The sequence below is a fragment of the Tympanuchus pallidicinctus genome, unplaced genomic scaffold, assembly GCF_026119805.1.
Source record: "Tympanuchus pallidicinctus isolate F22 unplaced genomic scaffold, pur_lepc_1.0 scaffold10, whole genome shotgun sequence".
NCBI classification, from domain to species: Eukaryota; Metazoa; Chordata; class Aves; order Galliformes; family Phasianidae; genus Tympanuchus; species Tympanuchus pallidicinctus.
This window is the reverse complement of record NW_026294619.1, coordinates 6,478,225-6,495,163: the sequence shown is the minus strand read 5'-3', so window position 1 is coordinate 6,495,163 and position 16,939 is coordinate 6,478,225. Positions and strand designations below refer to the sequence as shown.

Below are 16,939 nucleotides of genomic sequence, written 5' to 3'. Positions count from 1 at the left end.
CTAGAATAGCTGCTAGTCTTTCTGTGCAGTGCAAGTTTCTACTTCTACTGAATCGTATTGTCTCAGAAAACAAAAGGCTATTATGTCATGTTGTCTTACCTTCTGTGCAGTGTAGACTGTTCTCCATTTTCAGTAAAAACCTGGAAAAGGCAGTGATACAGCTCAGGTATGACATTTCTTGTCTGGACACCGAAGTCATACTAATTTTTTTTTTTTTTACTCCTTTTTCAATTGCCTTTAACAAAAACTCTTTAAGGGGAGGATTCTATCCAGTTACTGTTTGAATCTCAAATGATAGCCTTTATTTTATTTTTTTTATTATTTTTTTTTTTTTGTATTTACACTGAAGAGTAGAGCCTCTGGAAGTTGAGGAGCACTCCACTGCTTCCAGTTTCCTTCAGACTGTGCTTGTTCATGGCATTTGATCCACAAGTGTGCAACTGTTCTGGTATTTCCCTTGCATGCCAGATTTTGTATCTGTGTTCAGTAGGACTGCGGTGAAGCTCTGCAGTACTGAAAACAGGATCATGAACTTGCATGTGGGAACAGTCTATAGATTAAGTTGGGACCACTTGTGATCTTGTCTTCTGCTTTCCCTTTGATATCTCTGTCCAGCAGGAGTAGTGTTATTAGCTACCTCTGAAACATGTACATCAGCTGGGAGCTGTTGTTACTGCTTGACTAGATCATGAGCTTTGACCCTTGGTAGAGGATATGTACACATAAGTATGAGCTTATGTGTTGTTCTGGCAGGTAGTCAGCAGCCTGTGATTGATCAAATCTCTCTAAAACTGCATGTGTGGTTAGACAGCACTTGGGACAATCTGTTCCTGCCTTCTTCTTGAGCACCAGATCATCCAGAGTATTAATTAGAGTAGCTGAATCCTCCCTTGAGTGTCAAAAAGGATGTTACTTTTATCAACTCTGAGTAACATCTTGGGTTAATATTGATAGGCTATTTGATCTCTGGGGTGAGTTTCCTCTTCCATAAGCCTTGTGCCCCTATTCTGATGTTCCAACTCTAGAGACTTTTGTCAGATTTCTGCAAATACAGCATCTCCACATCTGTATGTATCCAAAAAGTGTCAGGACATACTCTTGGGCAATCTGTTCTAGCTCACAAAAAAAAACTTGGAGAACGAGGTCTCAAGAGGTCCTCTCCAACCTCAACTTGAGCATGAAACATCACCATGACATATGATCATGGCACAAATTGTGCAAGAAACTTGTCACGAAATTGTGAATCCTCAGAAATTCTGTTTTGTTTTTGCCCTGCATAAGACCGGATAGCTAGCTTGTAGGATGCAATTGCAGCATGCTGTTGAAGTAACCACCTTTTAATTTTGAAGTGAACATTGAACAATGTCCAGATATATTAGGTAAAATTTCCTGGAAGACAGAAGGCCTATCTTGTAGGACTGAATTTTTTTAGAACTAATATTTATGAAATGTTAAACAATGAACTACAGTGACTTTAAAGTAAAAATGGTGTATTGAGTTTTGTGATAAAGCAAGAGTGTTAAAAGCCAAATGCATTGCCAGTATTCAAATTCCATTAAGTCATAGTTGAAACTTGCTTCAGATTTACAAATCAGTGCCTATGGCAGGCTGCTGCTAGTGTGTTTTCATCATCTGGCCTTGAATGTCTTATTGCATTATATATATATATATATATCCAATGTTTTATGAGAGGAAGATATGAAGCTGAGTGAGATATAAGAAGAGTTATTTTGCGAAAACTTTATTCATTTCAAAGCAAGAACTGCGTGCATCTTGATAGTTGTTTGTTGGATGAGGGTAGATGGGAAGAAACGTTATGTTCTAAAACAGGGAAGTCTTTACTGCAGTTTGTTTGGATCATTTTGACCTTTGGCAACATGCAAGACTGATGCTTGAAAATGTTTCATTTGATTATTTTAACCATTATTTTACAGGAATCCAGAACACGTATTTTATTTCTTCATCACAGTGTTGAAAGAGGAATGCAACAAAATTTTCACAACTGGACAATGATGCTTTTGCCGTAACCATCAGTAGAATAGAGAAAGAATGAAATGACTGTTCTAAATAGAGAAATGAGCAGAAAAGCTCACAATCAAATGGAGTTCTTACTGTACTTTTAGGTAAGGAAAATAGAAAACAAATGAGAAATCAAAGATGATTGCTTAATTCTGTGGATAGTAAAATTCATTTTGTATTTATCATATGAAGTGCTCATCGTTGATGATATACTTTGTTGGTAGATTTTTGCTTTTTTGGAGGAAGAAAAGGATGTTCCTGTTTATTTTTCTGGCTCTTTTAAAAGAGGTAACAGAATAAATTTTTCCCTCCAGAGCTACAAGATGCTCAACAAATATTTCCTTAGTTATTTTGCTTCCTTTTTGCTGGTCCACCACACAGAACTGCAGGAGACAGCCAATTGAGGCTATCAGCCTGTAAACTGTTTGCTGGAGCATGTGTCAATTGTGTTTGTTCAGTATAATGGAACTAATTAGGACTAATTAAAAATCTAAAGTCATACTTGTGTTTACAATGATAATATTTAAATGTAATGATCCTCATTTGGCTTTTTTTTTTAATCAGAGTTGTACTCTAAACTTTGCCCTGAGGCAAACTGAACAAACAAAAGCAGAATCCAGGTAGTAGAAAACAATATTGGCATTAAATACTACTAAATGACAGTGTGCTTCACTCTTGGTTTTCCATAAATGAATCAAGATAGGAAAAAAAAGTCCATCTCACAGTCATGAAATTTGTGAAGATTTATCTTGTTCTCTTGACTTTAAAGGATATTTAAGTGAAATTTCTGATGTAGGACTTTGGAATCAGCTGAGAGTTACAAGAAATGCTATTCTTATGGGCTTTTCCTATTCAGTACTTGTTCCTGTGGTCTTGCATAGAATGACACATTTTTGTAGGAGAAGAGTAAGAAGATCGGTTAATGTCTGCCAGGATCAATTTCTGTTGCTGCTTTTTTTTTTTTTTTTTAATTTTTAGTTTTCTCTCACTATTCTAAATTGATGGACCATCTTTTTCTTCATTCTTTTGCTGGGAATGCACTTCGAGGGAAGGTATGAGACATTTACCTGTACACTCCTGTTTTTATATGTGTAAAAATGGATTTTCGTATAGAGAAGTTTTAGAGGGTATATGGTTTATTTATAGATTTTAAGATTATCTGAAAAATGTTTTTTTTTCCAGTAAGATTTATCTTACAATTAATTGAGAAATAAACTTATAACATTAAAGATGGCAAAAAATAGATATCCACTGCCTACTCTGCATTTATATTCTTTGAGGAAAATTGTGCTTCTATGATCCTGTGGTACTTTTTCCTGTTTTTTCAAAACTGATTTTAATCTTTGTCCAACTATACCATACTCTGCAGGAGTAAACTGTGGGATACAGGTCTGAAGTTTTTGTTTTATTTTACTGCATTGTTCAGAACTGTAGAAGATAAAAGCATTCCCCATCTCTGTCTCTTCACACACATGCACACACCCCTCCTTCTGCCTGATGATGCATTGAGTAACAGCTGGCAGCTTTGTTAGTTGTTTTGAAAGCTAGAAAAACCCTTTTTGTACCTTAGAGACTAAATACTATTTGGGAAATGAGCGATGTTGTATGCTATGTCAGTTTATTGGCTGCTTTCTCAGTGCTCCTTCGGAAAATCCCTGTAGTCCTCATTCATTTCTTCCCATCATTCCCTTCCCCCACTTTCATCTTATGGAAGATACCTCCAGTTTTTCTACCATCATGCTGCTTGAAGAGCTTTTTGTCTTTCACATCCAAATGCTGTTCCCAGAGGGCCATCTAGAAACTGTTCAACCTGACTCATGTGAAACTGAGCTAAAGCTCTTCTGATCAAAAGAGTTTATAACTGTTTTTCTGAGAAAATAAAGTCTGACACTGTAATTTCCATTTGAAAACAGCTAACATCTGTGGAAAGTACATAACCAATGCCTGAGGAATTTCTGCAGATTTCAAGTCCATGTCATGTTTGACTTTTTCAGTTCTCCTATAGAAGGAGAGTGCGGGGGGAGGGAACTCCACAGAGATGTCGGACCAAAAACCCAGCTAGTTTTGGTTTCTGCATGCACTGACAGTATCAAAGAAGCTGCCTTCTTGTCTTTCTGCTGTTTTCCCCCTTTTTTTTTTTTATTTTTTTTTTTTTGGGAACGCTCTGCGCTTGGAGCACACGTTCCCCTGTCACTGATTCACTGTGTCTGAGCCAACAGCTTGAATGAAACAACTGTGTTAAGGATTCACTCCATGTTTGTACTGATCCCAGGTCATTTAATGATACAAATGACATTTTAGATTTATTTCTTAACTTCCTTGAATCTTTTTTAATAGAGTGAAGGTAAGTTTTCAGGATGGGTGACAGATGACAGATCAGATCACTGTTAGATTGAAGGCTTATTAAGAAAGATGTGTGTGTACATGCGTAGTTTCCAGTCTTTTCTGACTTTATAGTCTTACCAAGTAATATTCTTTTCTTCATAGGCTTTAACACCTCAGCTTATGCCAGGCTCAGAGTAGGCTATATTGCACAGATAGCAACAGGTTATAAGGTACAAATACATGTTTCCAGTTTCATAGCTATATTAGTGAGACTTTCTATACATGTAAGAATTGTCCTAAATGATGAGTATTTCAATCCATGATCTTACTATCTTAAAACTTAAGATCTTTAAACTGCTAAGAATATAGCTTCTAAATCTTTTTAGGTTCTCACTTTCTTAATTGTGAAAGTGAAAGGAGGTTTACAGCTGTTTCGAGACCATTACTACTTGATGTGCAAGTGAAATGAGCAATTTCTTTGCTAGCAGCTTTTATGTAAAAGAGTTTTTTCCAGTCGATTGGAGAGGATAGAGCAAGCTCTTTATAACCTGGAAAGGAAAGAATGGAACAAATATTGGAATTGGCTGTGTGTTTCTCTTACTGTTAATTATGAGAAGAAATTTGAAAATCAATATACTGATGGGTTGGCATATGCCAATGTTTTGTGCATATGTTCTCAACAAGTGGTTCACATATATGAGGGCTACTTCTGCTCTATCTTTGGTGTAGCAGATACCGATATAAATAACAAAAATAAATAAAGAAAGCCTCATTTAAAAAATATATTAATCAATGTAATTTTATTCATATTACATTTTCCATTTGGAGAAGAATTGGGTATGTCTGAAGTTGCCCAAATCTCCCTTTTTTTGGTAGGGACTAACAATATATGCAGTTACTGCGTGGCTTTTTGCATCTTGGCATCTAAGGGTACTATCCAGAAGACTTGTTTTTGTGTTTCAAATTGTTCTTAATTTGAGAGTAGCGCAAATCCTCTGCATACATCTCTGTTGTGAACTGATTGATAGCAATGGCAGGCAAGTGCCAACACAGTAATACACTTGCTCAGAGTTCCAGTTAACCTGGTCTACAGAGGAACCACAGATAGCTTAGAAAAAGTCATCTTTTTTTCTCTTGAAAAATATCCTGTTTTGTGACTGATGCAGGCAGAGTACTGTTATTGAACTAGCAGTGTTATCTTATGACTAAACAGAGGAATTCGTAGTTGAGGGTCATCTGACACTTTGTGCTCCTTAACAGCACTTTAATCTATATCCTGTCAGCTATGAAGACAGAAAAACATTATTTTTGTGGGAAGATGTATTGAAATGAGCTATGGGTTTGTGTGAATGGTTGAATGGTTCTGTGCATTTACTTCTGATTGGCATAAAAGAAACACAGATGCTGATCCTATTAGGTAAATACTACTATCAACTCATTAAAAAAGAAAAATACACAAGAAGAAATTTTCCAAAAGTACTGTTACACCTGGCTGTATTCCAGGTTGTCTGCTCTGTAGCAGTTCTCTGTTTCCACAGACTGAAAAGCTCTTGAAAACTTCCTGTCGATGTTCCTTGATGGTCTTTCAGGCACAAGCAGGTTCAAGACATTCTGCCTGCTACCATTCACAAAACAGAATCCAGATTTATTAGAAAATGTTTTTATAAGATTTTTAAATGATCAAACAGTTCAGAATTTCACTTCTGGCAATTGGTATTCTAAGATAGATCCTGAACTCTGGGAGTTTCATATGGCTAGATGCCTTTTCAGCTTAAAATGAAGTGTATGTTTTATATTGTTTTCTAAATGGATAAATTATATCCATAGTAGTGACTGGCAACCACATTTCAAAGTTATTCACAATGCTCTGAAACTGATAAGCTTGGTGATGTTCACTGTAGCCTAATATAGCCAAATTCAGTCTAAAAGTTTCTGGAAGACGTTTTTAGGCCAAAATGACTCATAAGAAGAGGGGAACAAACATGAATTATTTCCCTTCTGTCTTTGCATACAATTCATCATCTCTCTGCATCCTCGCCAAAGAAATAATTTCTTTATGCCAAGAAAATAGCATCCTTTAATAAATCTAAAAATCCCGTTGTCTTTCTCCATCTCACTGTGAGACTTCTTCACTGATCTTCATGGCTGTTAACAATGTTTTGCTTTTATTACTTGCTCTAGTTATTTCCAGGGTTTCCCCTGGCTTTCTGATGGAATGTTGCAATGACTGATGCAGGAAAAGGGAGGGGGGAGGGAAATGCGCACAGCATACGGCTGCACTGCACCTGCTGTCCCTGGAATGGGCCAGACACTGCATTGAGTCACGTTTATTTTAGGTCACCATCTGTAGTGATGCAAAATGTATGTCAGTTTTGAACTGCACTCTGCTGTTCTTGTTTGCTGTCATAATTCCAACAGCAAGTTATGAAGAGGCTACAAGTGCAGGCAACAACCTTGTACAGTTCACTTCCATTGCCTTCTTTCTGATACAAGGGAGAATATCTATGAACAGAAGAGAAGTTCACTTTCTGCCTCCATTCTGTCGTTAGCTAGCTCTGAGATCTTCAGTGTGGTCTGCAGAGGTGTGCTGGGTGGCAACTTGGTGTAAAAAACTGGCAGATAGATGTCAGTCATCCCAAAGTTTTAAACCACAGTTGCTTTTGTTGACCTTGGAAAAAAATGTGCTGTCCCAAGCCCAGATACTTCATCCACCTGCTCCTTTCTTCTCTCCAATGACTTTTTGTAGAATTAGTCACTGTTGATGAGAGGTTGTTTGAGGTTCGACAAACGCTGACTCTGTGCTGCCTGAAAGTTATCTCGGGCATGCCCTCTGGCGTCGAGAAGTGGCATTGCTGATCAGGGCGTTAGGGGTGACATCGTGAATTGCAGTCTTTTGGTAAGAGCGCTAAAGAAGAATCCAGAGAACAAGCCTAGGGCTCAGAAAGTATGTGGCCAAACTGAGAAAGAAGGAAGTATGTTATATCTCTCTATGGCAAGTTAGAGAAGGAAGTTTAAAGTAGTTGATTAGGATATGGCTGAGCAGTGAGAAAGGGATATCGTTATTTACAGCACAGAAGTTTGTATTGCAGTGATAACTAAATGTGAAATGACTAAATCTGTACCAGAAAGATGTGATATGATATAGTGTCTTAATATTCCTTTACAAACCCAGTATAGTATAACTTGGTAAGCATCAGAGCAATCAGTCATTTGTATTTCAATGCTATCTTCAGAAGCAGATGCTTCTGCCAATCTATGCTAAAGACAGATATATCTTATCAAGTAAACAACCACTGGCATCAACATTCATGTTCTAGCCTACCCTGTAATAATAGACCCCAGACTTCACAGCTGAATTCACTAATCTAGACTGTGATTTTAAGTTATCTTCACAAACTGGAATATATTGCAAAGAGAGGATTCAAGAGGACAGGGAAGGCTGAATTTTGCGGTGGAAGGTTGTAATGAAATACTGAGAGACAGACTCTGTACAGCATGGACAGTGAAGCATATCTTCCAACGCAAACTGTCTAAAATTGACCTATTTCCTTCTCTAAAGATCAAAACCCACAAGGATGATTTTCTGTGTGGCCTACTGTGTGGAACTCGCTTTAGCAGGGAGGTAGAACTGAGCTCCAAAGGTCTTTTTCAATCATTACAGTTGTGATACTGAGATTTCTAAGCTTGTTTTGAGTCACTCAGTTGTAATCCAGAATTACTTAGGCTATCCTAAATTCAGTCTAATTCCAAGAAAGTGTAAGTTTGAGATCCATTTTGATTCATGCAGTTATTGTGTTGGAGGAGTTTGTTATTGTTGCATGCCTTTATGTCTTTTGCTCTTTGCATTTGCCTGCATTTTAGTACAGACAGATACTGTTTATGAAAAAAAAAAGTATTCAAAGCATTTAAAGATATTGTGGAAATAGAGATATGGACAGGACACATTTGGGACAAATGTTGCAGAAGAGACATTCCATTAATGGAAAGGCTGCATTTGTGTTAACTGTCTCAAGTGGCACAAATATGTTGATGATTATCTTCTGATATGAAAGTAGCTTTCTTCAGGCAGCGATGTCTTTCAGTACTCAGTAACTATACAGTGCTTGAAAGGATGGGCTGGGTTTTGCTACAGGTATTGTATAAGGTTAGACAATTTATTTCTGTTAAGATGTATCAGCAATGAGGAAGACTTCACAGAAGGAGCTCTTTAGATAAGTATTTATATGTATTGAGTACTTGTTCAAAGAAATTGTCTTCTCAGTAGTGTTTCAAAATCATTATAGCACAGACAGAATGTGTTTTACAGAATATACTTCTGTATATTTTCAGTTCATACAAAGTGTGATCAGCTAATTAGGTGAGTGGTTGTATGATTGGCATCAGAAAGCTGTGGTTAATGGATTATGCTGTACCTGAATGCTGATAAAATGGGGAGTACCACATCTTAGGACCTGTCCAGTAACTTTTTTGTCAGTGACCTGGAGGTGATAACTGGACTCTTGTCAAATTTTCAAGGGACACAAAATTGGGACAACATGGTAATACTCTTGAGGGCAATGCTTTCATCCAGAGCAACCTAGACATACTAGAGAAATGGGCCAACAGGAGTCTTAGAAAATTCAGCAAGCACAGCTGCAAAGTCTTGCACTTGAGCGGGAAGAACCCCTCCAATGACATAGGCTGGGATCTGATTGGTTGAGGAGGAGCTCTGCTGGAAGGGATCTGGGGATCTTGGTGGATAGCAAAATGCACTGGAGCCAGCAGTGAGCTCTGACAACACAGCAAGTCAGCATGGTCCTGGGCTCCTTTAAAAGATAGCAACACAATACATAACGTGACAGAAAACACACAAAATTACAGGTGATTACAGAGTTTTGGAATACTAAGAAATAATTAATAAAAGACAAAATAAAGCCCAAGTAAAATAAGGCAAAAATACTGAGATCAGGGTAGAGTTGAAAATCTGGGATTACACTGATTCTCCATCTTTATGTATTGAGTAATGATAACGTAGGAGAAAGTGCAGCACCAAGCAAACTGTGTTGAGTAACGAAGAATGCATCAAGATAAAATAATAAACTCATTGAGAAAATAAAAAATGCCTTTGTTACCTCACTCCATGTCATGCAGAACTTTGGAGAAACACACAGCCTGCTAGTAAAGATGAGTCACTGTATGAGATTACAAGCGTCAAATGAGTGAATGCTGGAACAGTTGATAAACCATAGAATAAATGGTCACGAGAGCCCTGCTCTCATTCTGCTCATGCCTTTTGACTACTTTTCCTCCATTCAATTTTGTCTCTGATTTCACTAATTTTGAGATGTGAAACTCAGTTTGGGATGAGGCTGCAATAATCCACTGACAGTGTCATAAATATGCTGCTAAATAGGAGTACATCTCACCTCACTTTTGACCAACAGATTAGCAAGCTATGAAGTACTTGTGTTAACATGAGAGTTCAAAAATTTGCGCCTGGTAGTAAGAAAAGAAGGATGAGGAAGAAAAGCTAATTGTATCCTCTCAGAAGAGGAATGATTTTCTTTTTCCTTTCGTGCAACACCTCGGTAAGAATACTCTTTGGTGTCTTTCTGTAGGTCCTGTGACATTTGTAAGAAAAGGAGACCAATAATTGAGTCATGTGCAAGAAAATGATTATAATAATTAACATTTACATAGCATATTGTATGACAGGCATTTCTCACTTGACAACACTGTTGGAGGATATAGTATACACACACCTTACTGTGATGAAGATGGATCAAGTGTGCAAAAAGTAAGCTTTTACACCTAGTGAACTCAATGCTCTATTACTGCGCTTTACAGAAGGATGAGAGGATTTCATTTTTTAAGGTTGTTTTACACATTTGCCCTGTTTTAGATTAGAAAAATAAGGAGTTGAGTCACCTTGGCTTTGGCTTGTCAAAATAATCAGGGCTGATAGATGAAACAGAACTGAGCCCAAATTTCAACAAAGGAATATTTGTATTTGGAAACAAAATGTAAAATCCCATCTCCTGCTCTCCCCAGCCTCTGTTCCCCCACCTTTCTCTTTTCCTTCCTTTAGTCTTGTTTTTACTATAATCGCTGGTCTGGGAACTATTAAAATAGAACTCGAAAAGCTCTGTTCTGCTCCCAGACTAGCAGTGATACCATCTTGTTGGAATCTCTGTTTTTGAGATCTGCCCCAGAGAGACCCAGTGAAAGCTGAGGTAAGCAAGTAAACGTTTGAGTATTTGTCTCTGTTACTTAAGCATTAATGTGGTGCTGAAGAGGAGGAGCTGTTAGGGGGCCAAATCTTTTGCCTTTTACATTACTTTTCCTGAACAAATGTGATCTGAAACTTTTCATAACTGTTCTTACCTCATTTTTCTTGCCTTTTTGCTAAGGTTTATCAGCACAAAACTGAGCCTCCTGCATTTAATCCTCTCCTGATGCGATTGTAGTAGTCAAAAATGGGTAATTTAATTTCAGGATTGTGTGGATGAGAGAATCCTGAGGAACTTCTGTGTTAGATAATTTCTGTTGTGAAGTGTGATGTACAAATTTTGTTTCTGTGAAATGAAACCAGAGACTGCCTCTGTTTAAATGCAGATTGTGGAGCAGCTCTCCAACAAGAGAAATGCAATACCTGAACCCAGGAACTCAGTCTGTTCCTGTGGTTGTTCTTTCACTGTAGCATGCAGCATTCAGTGAACTGCAGAAGGATTTAGGAAAGAGGAAAGCAGAAATAGGTGTGTTTTTTCCATTTGTTTTGTGCAACAGAAGTTTCCTACAAAAGGCCAGTCCTATAAGAAAAGTAGCGTACAAAATCACTTATTACATGGATGATACAGATGGAGGGAGCACACTGGAAAAAGAGAATGTTGTACTAGTGAGTTCGGACTCTCAGAGTATGTTTGACATAAATTTATGCTTGCATCTACTTATCAATATATAATTGCCTCTGATGAAACATGTACTTGATAAGATGGAAGGAAATGCATTGTGATATGGTTCTTTAAATTCTGGGCTGACCTGAGCTATTATCTACAGGAAAGATCAGAGAGGAAGAGACCTGGAGTCTGCCAGAATTTCAAGGGGAAGGTTAAGTATTTGGCACACCAAACAAAGAAGAATTGTTTGGATAGTGCATAGAAGGAAGAGGAAAGGTGGAACTGGCAGCAGGGAAGCAAGTGGTTATGATAGCAGGAATGGGAGTTTATTTATCTCTGTAAAATGGAATAAAATCTGTGTTGTTAGATAGCCAAATAGAAGTATGTTTCTCTGAGATTTTCCTGAATTGAAACTGGCCTTTGTATAGTTTGTTGAAAGGTGTTCTGTGATCTTTAAAAGGAGAGTTAGTTGGCCATGAGACAAGCCAATAGAGTCCACTTTGCAGTACTAAAAAGATAGCCATGTGTGATCCAGAATTAATTTTCCCATCCCTTCTCTTAAGAAACTACTCCGTCAAACAATCAGTTTTCTTTTTTAATTTTGAAATGGAAGAAACAGGATATGCTTCATGGAACATTTCTTTAAAAAGCATTTTATTTAATTAAAAAAAAAAAAAAAAAAAAAAGGAAAAAAGACTACAACAAATTTTCTATGTGTATCCAGCTTTCTGTGCTTTCTGTCACTTGGAACACTTTGGCCACCAGGTGTGGTCAGTGTTTTTGGACACTGCTATCCATCCCCATGTCCTTTTTAATATCTTTACATCTCATCCAAATTGTAGCTGCTGCATTTATCTATTCATAGCACTCATATAAAACAACCCACTTTCAGAGTCTATATCCTCACAAAGACCCTTGTGTTAATGGTGTATGGAAATTTCCATAGGGGTCTGCCTATAATGTTGACTTTCAACTCACTATTCCCAGATTTGAATTAGTAAATCAGAAAAATATTTTCTTGTGTTTTTGATGAGGAAGAGCAATGACAGGGAGCAGAGAGAGAGAGATCACTGTTTAGTTTAATAAGTGTAACCTCTTTGGCTCTGCTTTTCCTTATGCAGAGACCAAATTCTTCCTTATTCATTTGTAATCTTTTTATTTTGCTCCACCCTTTTCTTTCCACCCTCTTAGTTATGGGAAAGACCAAATATTATGCCTATTTGGCTCATTGTGGAGTGAAATAGATTTTAGTGGAATTAACTAATGGTATTTTTTTTACATTTACAATTATATAGTTAATGAGAGGGTCTCACCTCTGGCAGATGCATTGCCTTTCTGCTTTTACTGAGTATTCTTCCCAGTGACTCAACAGCCGTGTACAAAGTGACAAAATCCTGTATTAAAAAAAAGAAAAAGAATGTTTAGTTTTGAAAACACAAATCTTTCACTGAATAAATATTTATCTTGCCTATTTATAATGTCAAGTCAAGCGTAAGTGGTATTAATTTTGCATGAAGGAAAGCCAAGTCTAGAAATCCGAAGCAAAATCTTGAAATTGCAGAAATGTTGAGTTCCATAGAACAGCAGATGTCTGAGCAGCGTGAATGCTAATTTTGCAGGTTAAGTCCAGCTTTCTTGGATAAAGCAGTGAAAATATTTCATGGAACAGTTTTCAGTTAATGAAGGTTTTGAAACGTCTGATTTTATTTGTGTGAAATTTGTGTGAAATTTAAATGACCAGTCAAGAATCTATCCTATGAGGTGGAGGGACCCTGTGGAAAAAAAAAAAAAAGCACAAGATGATTGTAGGGGGAGCCTGATAATCTTTTTTTTTTTTTTTTTTTCACTGCTAATTCTCCTTTTCCAGTGGGAGTGAATGATGTCATCCTGTCTCCTCCCACTGTGTGAACTACGCTTGTGTCAAAGTGTTGCTGCCTCTTGTCACAGAGAGAACCGTTCCCTTAAATGCAGCTGCAGTGCTTTGGTGTGATACCTGTCAGAATCATTCACGGTGTGAGCTTGGGTTTGTAACCATGATGCCAAGATTGGTCCTTCTCCTTTTCTGTGGATATATTGCAGTAAACCTGGGAAGTGCTCAGAAATTGCCCAGAGGCAAGTAACTATGACAACTTTCTGGGGTTTCATTTGTTTTTCTTCTGCTGTTGGGTTTTTGTTTGTTTGTTTCTAATGCTTGTGTTCTCCATGGAAATTTGCTTTCAACAAGATAGGAAAGATTGAGATAACTAAAAAGATAAAAGAAGATCAGTCAACAGGGTCCAAGGTCCAAGCACCAGAGAGTTACTTTAGAGCTCCTGAATAAAACAATTAGAAATGCTTTTATTTAATCTTGTGACTATGACAACTACTGTGAAACAGTATAACTCTATTTATCATGATTTGAACAGTGTTGTGAAGGTTTCTGGTGTAGGATCTTAAAGAAAATGTGACTTAAGAAAGCATTCTGTGCTGCTGGCAGATGATTTCAGCTCTGTCTCAAAATAACTTTTATGCTTTCCATTTCTATCTACCATTAGCATTTGGATAGGAAATTACTTTTATAGGTCAGACTGCATGCATTTTGAGAGAGAAAAACATGATTATTAAAAACAATTACATTTCAAACTGTTCTTTCCACAAGAAAAATATATTCCCTGACCTTTGAGAATATTTAACTCTTCCTCTCTCCTGGAGTCTGGAGGTACAATAGGTTTACATAAATGGTAGGAATCCTTTATCTTCTTTGCTAATGTAATCTATGCAGTGTTGTCTTTTTACTAGCACTTAATGCTGCAGAAAGAACAGTCTTCGCATAAAATGAAATATTTTTTGTATCTAGATCGTAAAGCACTTTGTAGTACTTTGGCATTAAGCAGCACTTTCACAACTGTTTCTGTACTGCACGTATTGCTCTTGCTTTGTAGATGTGCTTGCCTGAGTGCACTGTGCTTTGTAATGGATTTTACATCTGCAATATGCTGCAACCAGGAACAGTTATAAAAGGAAGATGTGGTTTAGTTCCATATGACAATATTTAGTAAGAAATCAGCACTTTTGGGGCTTCCTATGAGATTCACTGGTGGGGAACCTAAAAATTTTGGGGAGAGGTGACTGGGGGAAAGAGAGGCTGGATGTGGCACTGGGCAGCCTGGTCTGCTGGTTGGCAACCCTGCACATAGCAGGGGGGTTGAAACTGGATGATCATTGTGGTCCTTTTCAACCCAGGCCATTTTATGATTTTCAAGCTCCTGTTCCTCCCATCCTTTATTTTTTAGGTTTTCTTTTTTTTTCTTTGGATGCTTTTCTGAAAGTTACTGCTACTTTTTAAGCTCATCTTCTGGACTCAGTGTGGAGTTTTCTGCATACTGTTCATGTGGAGTAATGAACTGTGAGCAGTTGATACTGTAGAGTATCAACTGCTAGCAGTTGACAGTACTGTTCTCATTCATGTTGAATAGACTGCAAGACATGAGCTTTAACCAAAAAGCCTTCTATAAGTAAATTACTGTAGCAGTTCTCATAGCAGAAAATTGTACTGGACAGAGAGGAACATTCTATGTATTGTCAGTTTTGAAGGAAGAAAATTTTCTGGTATTTGTCATTTTAAATAGTTTCATTTGATATTCTGCTAACTTAGAATGATTGCTTTAAATTTACTGTGAATTTCAGACAAAGTTACTGATCCTCTGCAGTCAGTGTAAGATTAATTCTGGGATACATTTTTTTTTTTTTTTTACTGTCCTAAAATAACATTGCAGAAGTGAAGGTCTGCTTGCCAAATGCATACAGCTGCAGGTGGAAACTTCATTTCATGTCAGTGAAATAGTTCTTCAAAGGGTGGTGAGCTACTGGCACGGAGTGCCCAGAAAGGCAGTGAATGCCACATCCTTGGGGACATAGAAGGCAAGGCTTGAGGGGGATGAGCAACCTAGCTGTAGGTATCCCTGTTCATTGCAGGGGAGTTGGACTAGATGACCTTTAAGGTTCATTGCAGGGGAGTTGGACTAGATGACCTTTAAGGGTCCCTTCCAACTCAAATGACTTTCTGATTCTATGATTCTGAAGGTTCTCCCATTGCAGTGTTAAAATATCAACTTTTTTTTTCCGCAACATCGCGGATTAGTATTTACATTAGACTGTTGAACAAAGTATTTTAGTACTTACCTGTTGTCTGAAAATGTGCAAAGAATTGTCTTTGTCTACAATGCTCTTCTGTTTGGCAGAACATACAGAATGTTTTCCTAATCAAGAGTATATTTCAGTCTTTAGGTAGTTTTAGAATGAGTGGTAGTATTCTATAAAATTCACTGAGCTGCTTTCCTCTTCAAGTTGCAAGCTACTTAATTGAGCCTCCACAGGGACCAGTGGAGTCAACTTGATAACTTGAGGGACAATAATCTAACTGATTTTGCTTTGTAATTATGTACAGACTCGTGAACAAGTTCTCTTTTCATTCTTAATATTGCTTTGGAATTCGTGTGCTCAATTTATCTCTCCAGGAGATCTCTGGTCTTGTGGACTGGGATTTCCTTTTAGTGATAGAAGGTGGAAAGAACATCTTGCCTCCCGCAGCTGCAAAGGAACAGTGCCAATACACCCTTCAGATGTCAGTGACTTTCAGAACTATTGCAGAGGTTTTGTATGGATGTGCTGTTCGGGAAGCTAGAACACATATGGTTCACTACACCAAATATATGTGTTTTAGCTTTCACCTCCACAAGCATTGATTTGTGTAGAATGACAAAGAAAGTGTTGTTGCTGTTCTCAAATGTTCTTTACCAATAAATTATTTTAACTACTTTGACTCAGAGGGCTGGGCAATCAACAATCATGTGAAAGTCAACAAGAGCAAGTGCTGAATTCTGCACCTAGGCACTGGATTCTGCACTGGGCAACCCTGGATCCGTGCACAAACAGGGGACGTGAGGCTGAAGAACAACCTCATACAAAGGAAACTGGGGGCTCTGGCTGTTGGCAAGTTGAGTGTGATCCAGCAGAATGCCCTGGCAGCCCTAAGGGCCAACCCTGGGGTATATCAGCTCCACCACTGCTAGCTGTGTAGAAGGGTTATTGCACTCTGCTCTGTGCAGCCTCCCTTCCTGCACTTGGTGCAGATGTCCCACAGAAACTTCATGGTGATTCTATATGTTCTGTAGTTTTATTTACGTAGAAAACAGGCCTATGTGTATTTCTGGTGATGTTATCGTGGCCTCAGTACGGATGAACATTATTTGTCTGGTAATTTTTCGCCACATTCACTGTACCAAAGAACAAATGATGAGTTGGTTATAAGCTGTGTCACAACTTTGTGTCAGACTCTTGGCTATTGTAAGATTTTGCAGTATATACACATATTGTGTAAATACAGGTTTAATTGAAAAGAAAAAGTTGGTTTGCCATAAAAGCAATACTTTCTTTACTATTATGTTTGTTTTTCAGTTGCTGAAAAAGTTCTGTAGTCCATGCAAGTGCTGTCTATGTGTGGGGTCACAAAACCTCAGAGCAGGAAATGCTGGTATTTTAGGTACCTTCTTCTGTCAAGTATTTGAGCCACTGCTCCTTCAGCTATACCTAGCTTCTAGAGTTTTTTGTTTCATCAGAAAGGAGAGAGGCTTGGGCATTTTTTACTTGATGTTATCTCTTCTTTTTTCCACTAAGCCAGTGCTATACAGTGTGTAATGCTTCACTTCAGCACTGTTATACTTGGAATATTTTACTGATGC

The 16,939-nt window shown here is 37.7% G+C and overlaps 2 protein-coding genes across 48 annotated transcripts in view; both read left to right on the top strand.

Moving 5' to 3' along the window:
* Window positions 1-16,939, top strand: part of ABI3BP (ABI family member 3 binding protein) — a 302,331-nt gene that overhangs the window by 160,032 nt on the left and 125,360 nt on the right. For 21 of the 47 annotated variants that reach the window (XM_052664447.1, XM_052664384.1, XM_052664456.1 and 18 more), the window contains exon 1: window positions 13,140-13,331. The exons of 1 other annotated variant lie outside the window; for it this stretch is intronic. In XM_052664447.1, the coding sequence (XP_052520407.1) occupies window positions 13,253-13,331 (79 nt within the window). In that variant the 5' untranslated portion in view covers window positions 13,140-13,252. Of the gene's footprint in view, window positions 1-13,135; window positions 13,332-16,939 lie in introns of those variants that run through there. 25 more of the 47 variants (XM_052664627.1, XM_052664615.1, XM_052664642.1 and 22 more) reach the window with 3 other exon arrangements.
* The window catches only part of RPL24 (ribosomal protein L24), a 304,494-nt gene that overhangs the window by 217,926 nt on the left and 69,629 nt on the right, over window positions 1-16,939 (top strand). The window lies entirely within an intron of this gene.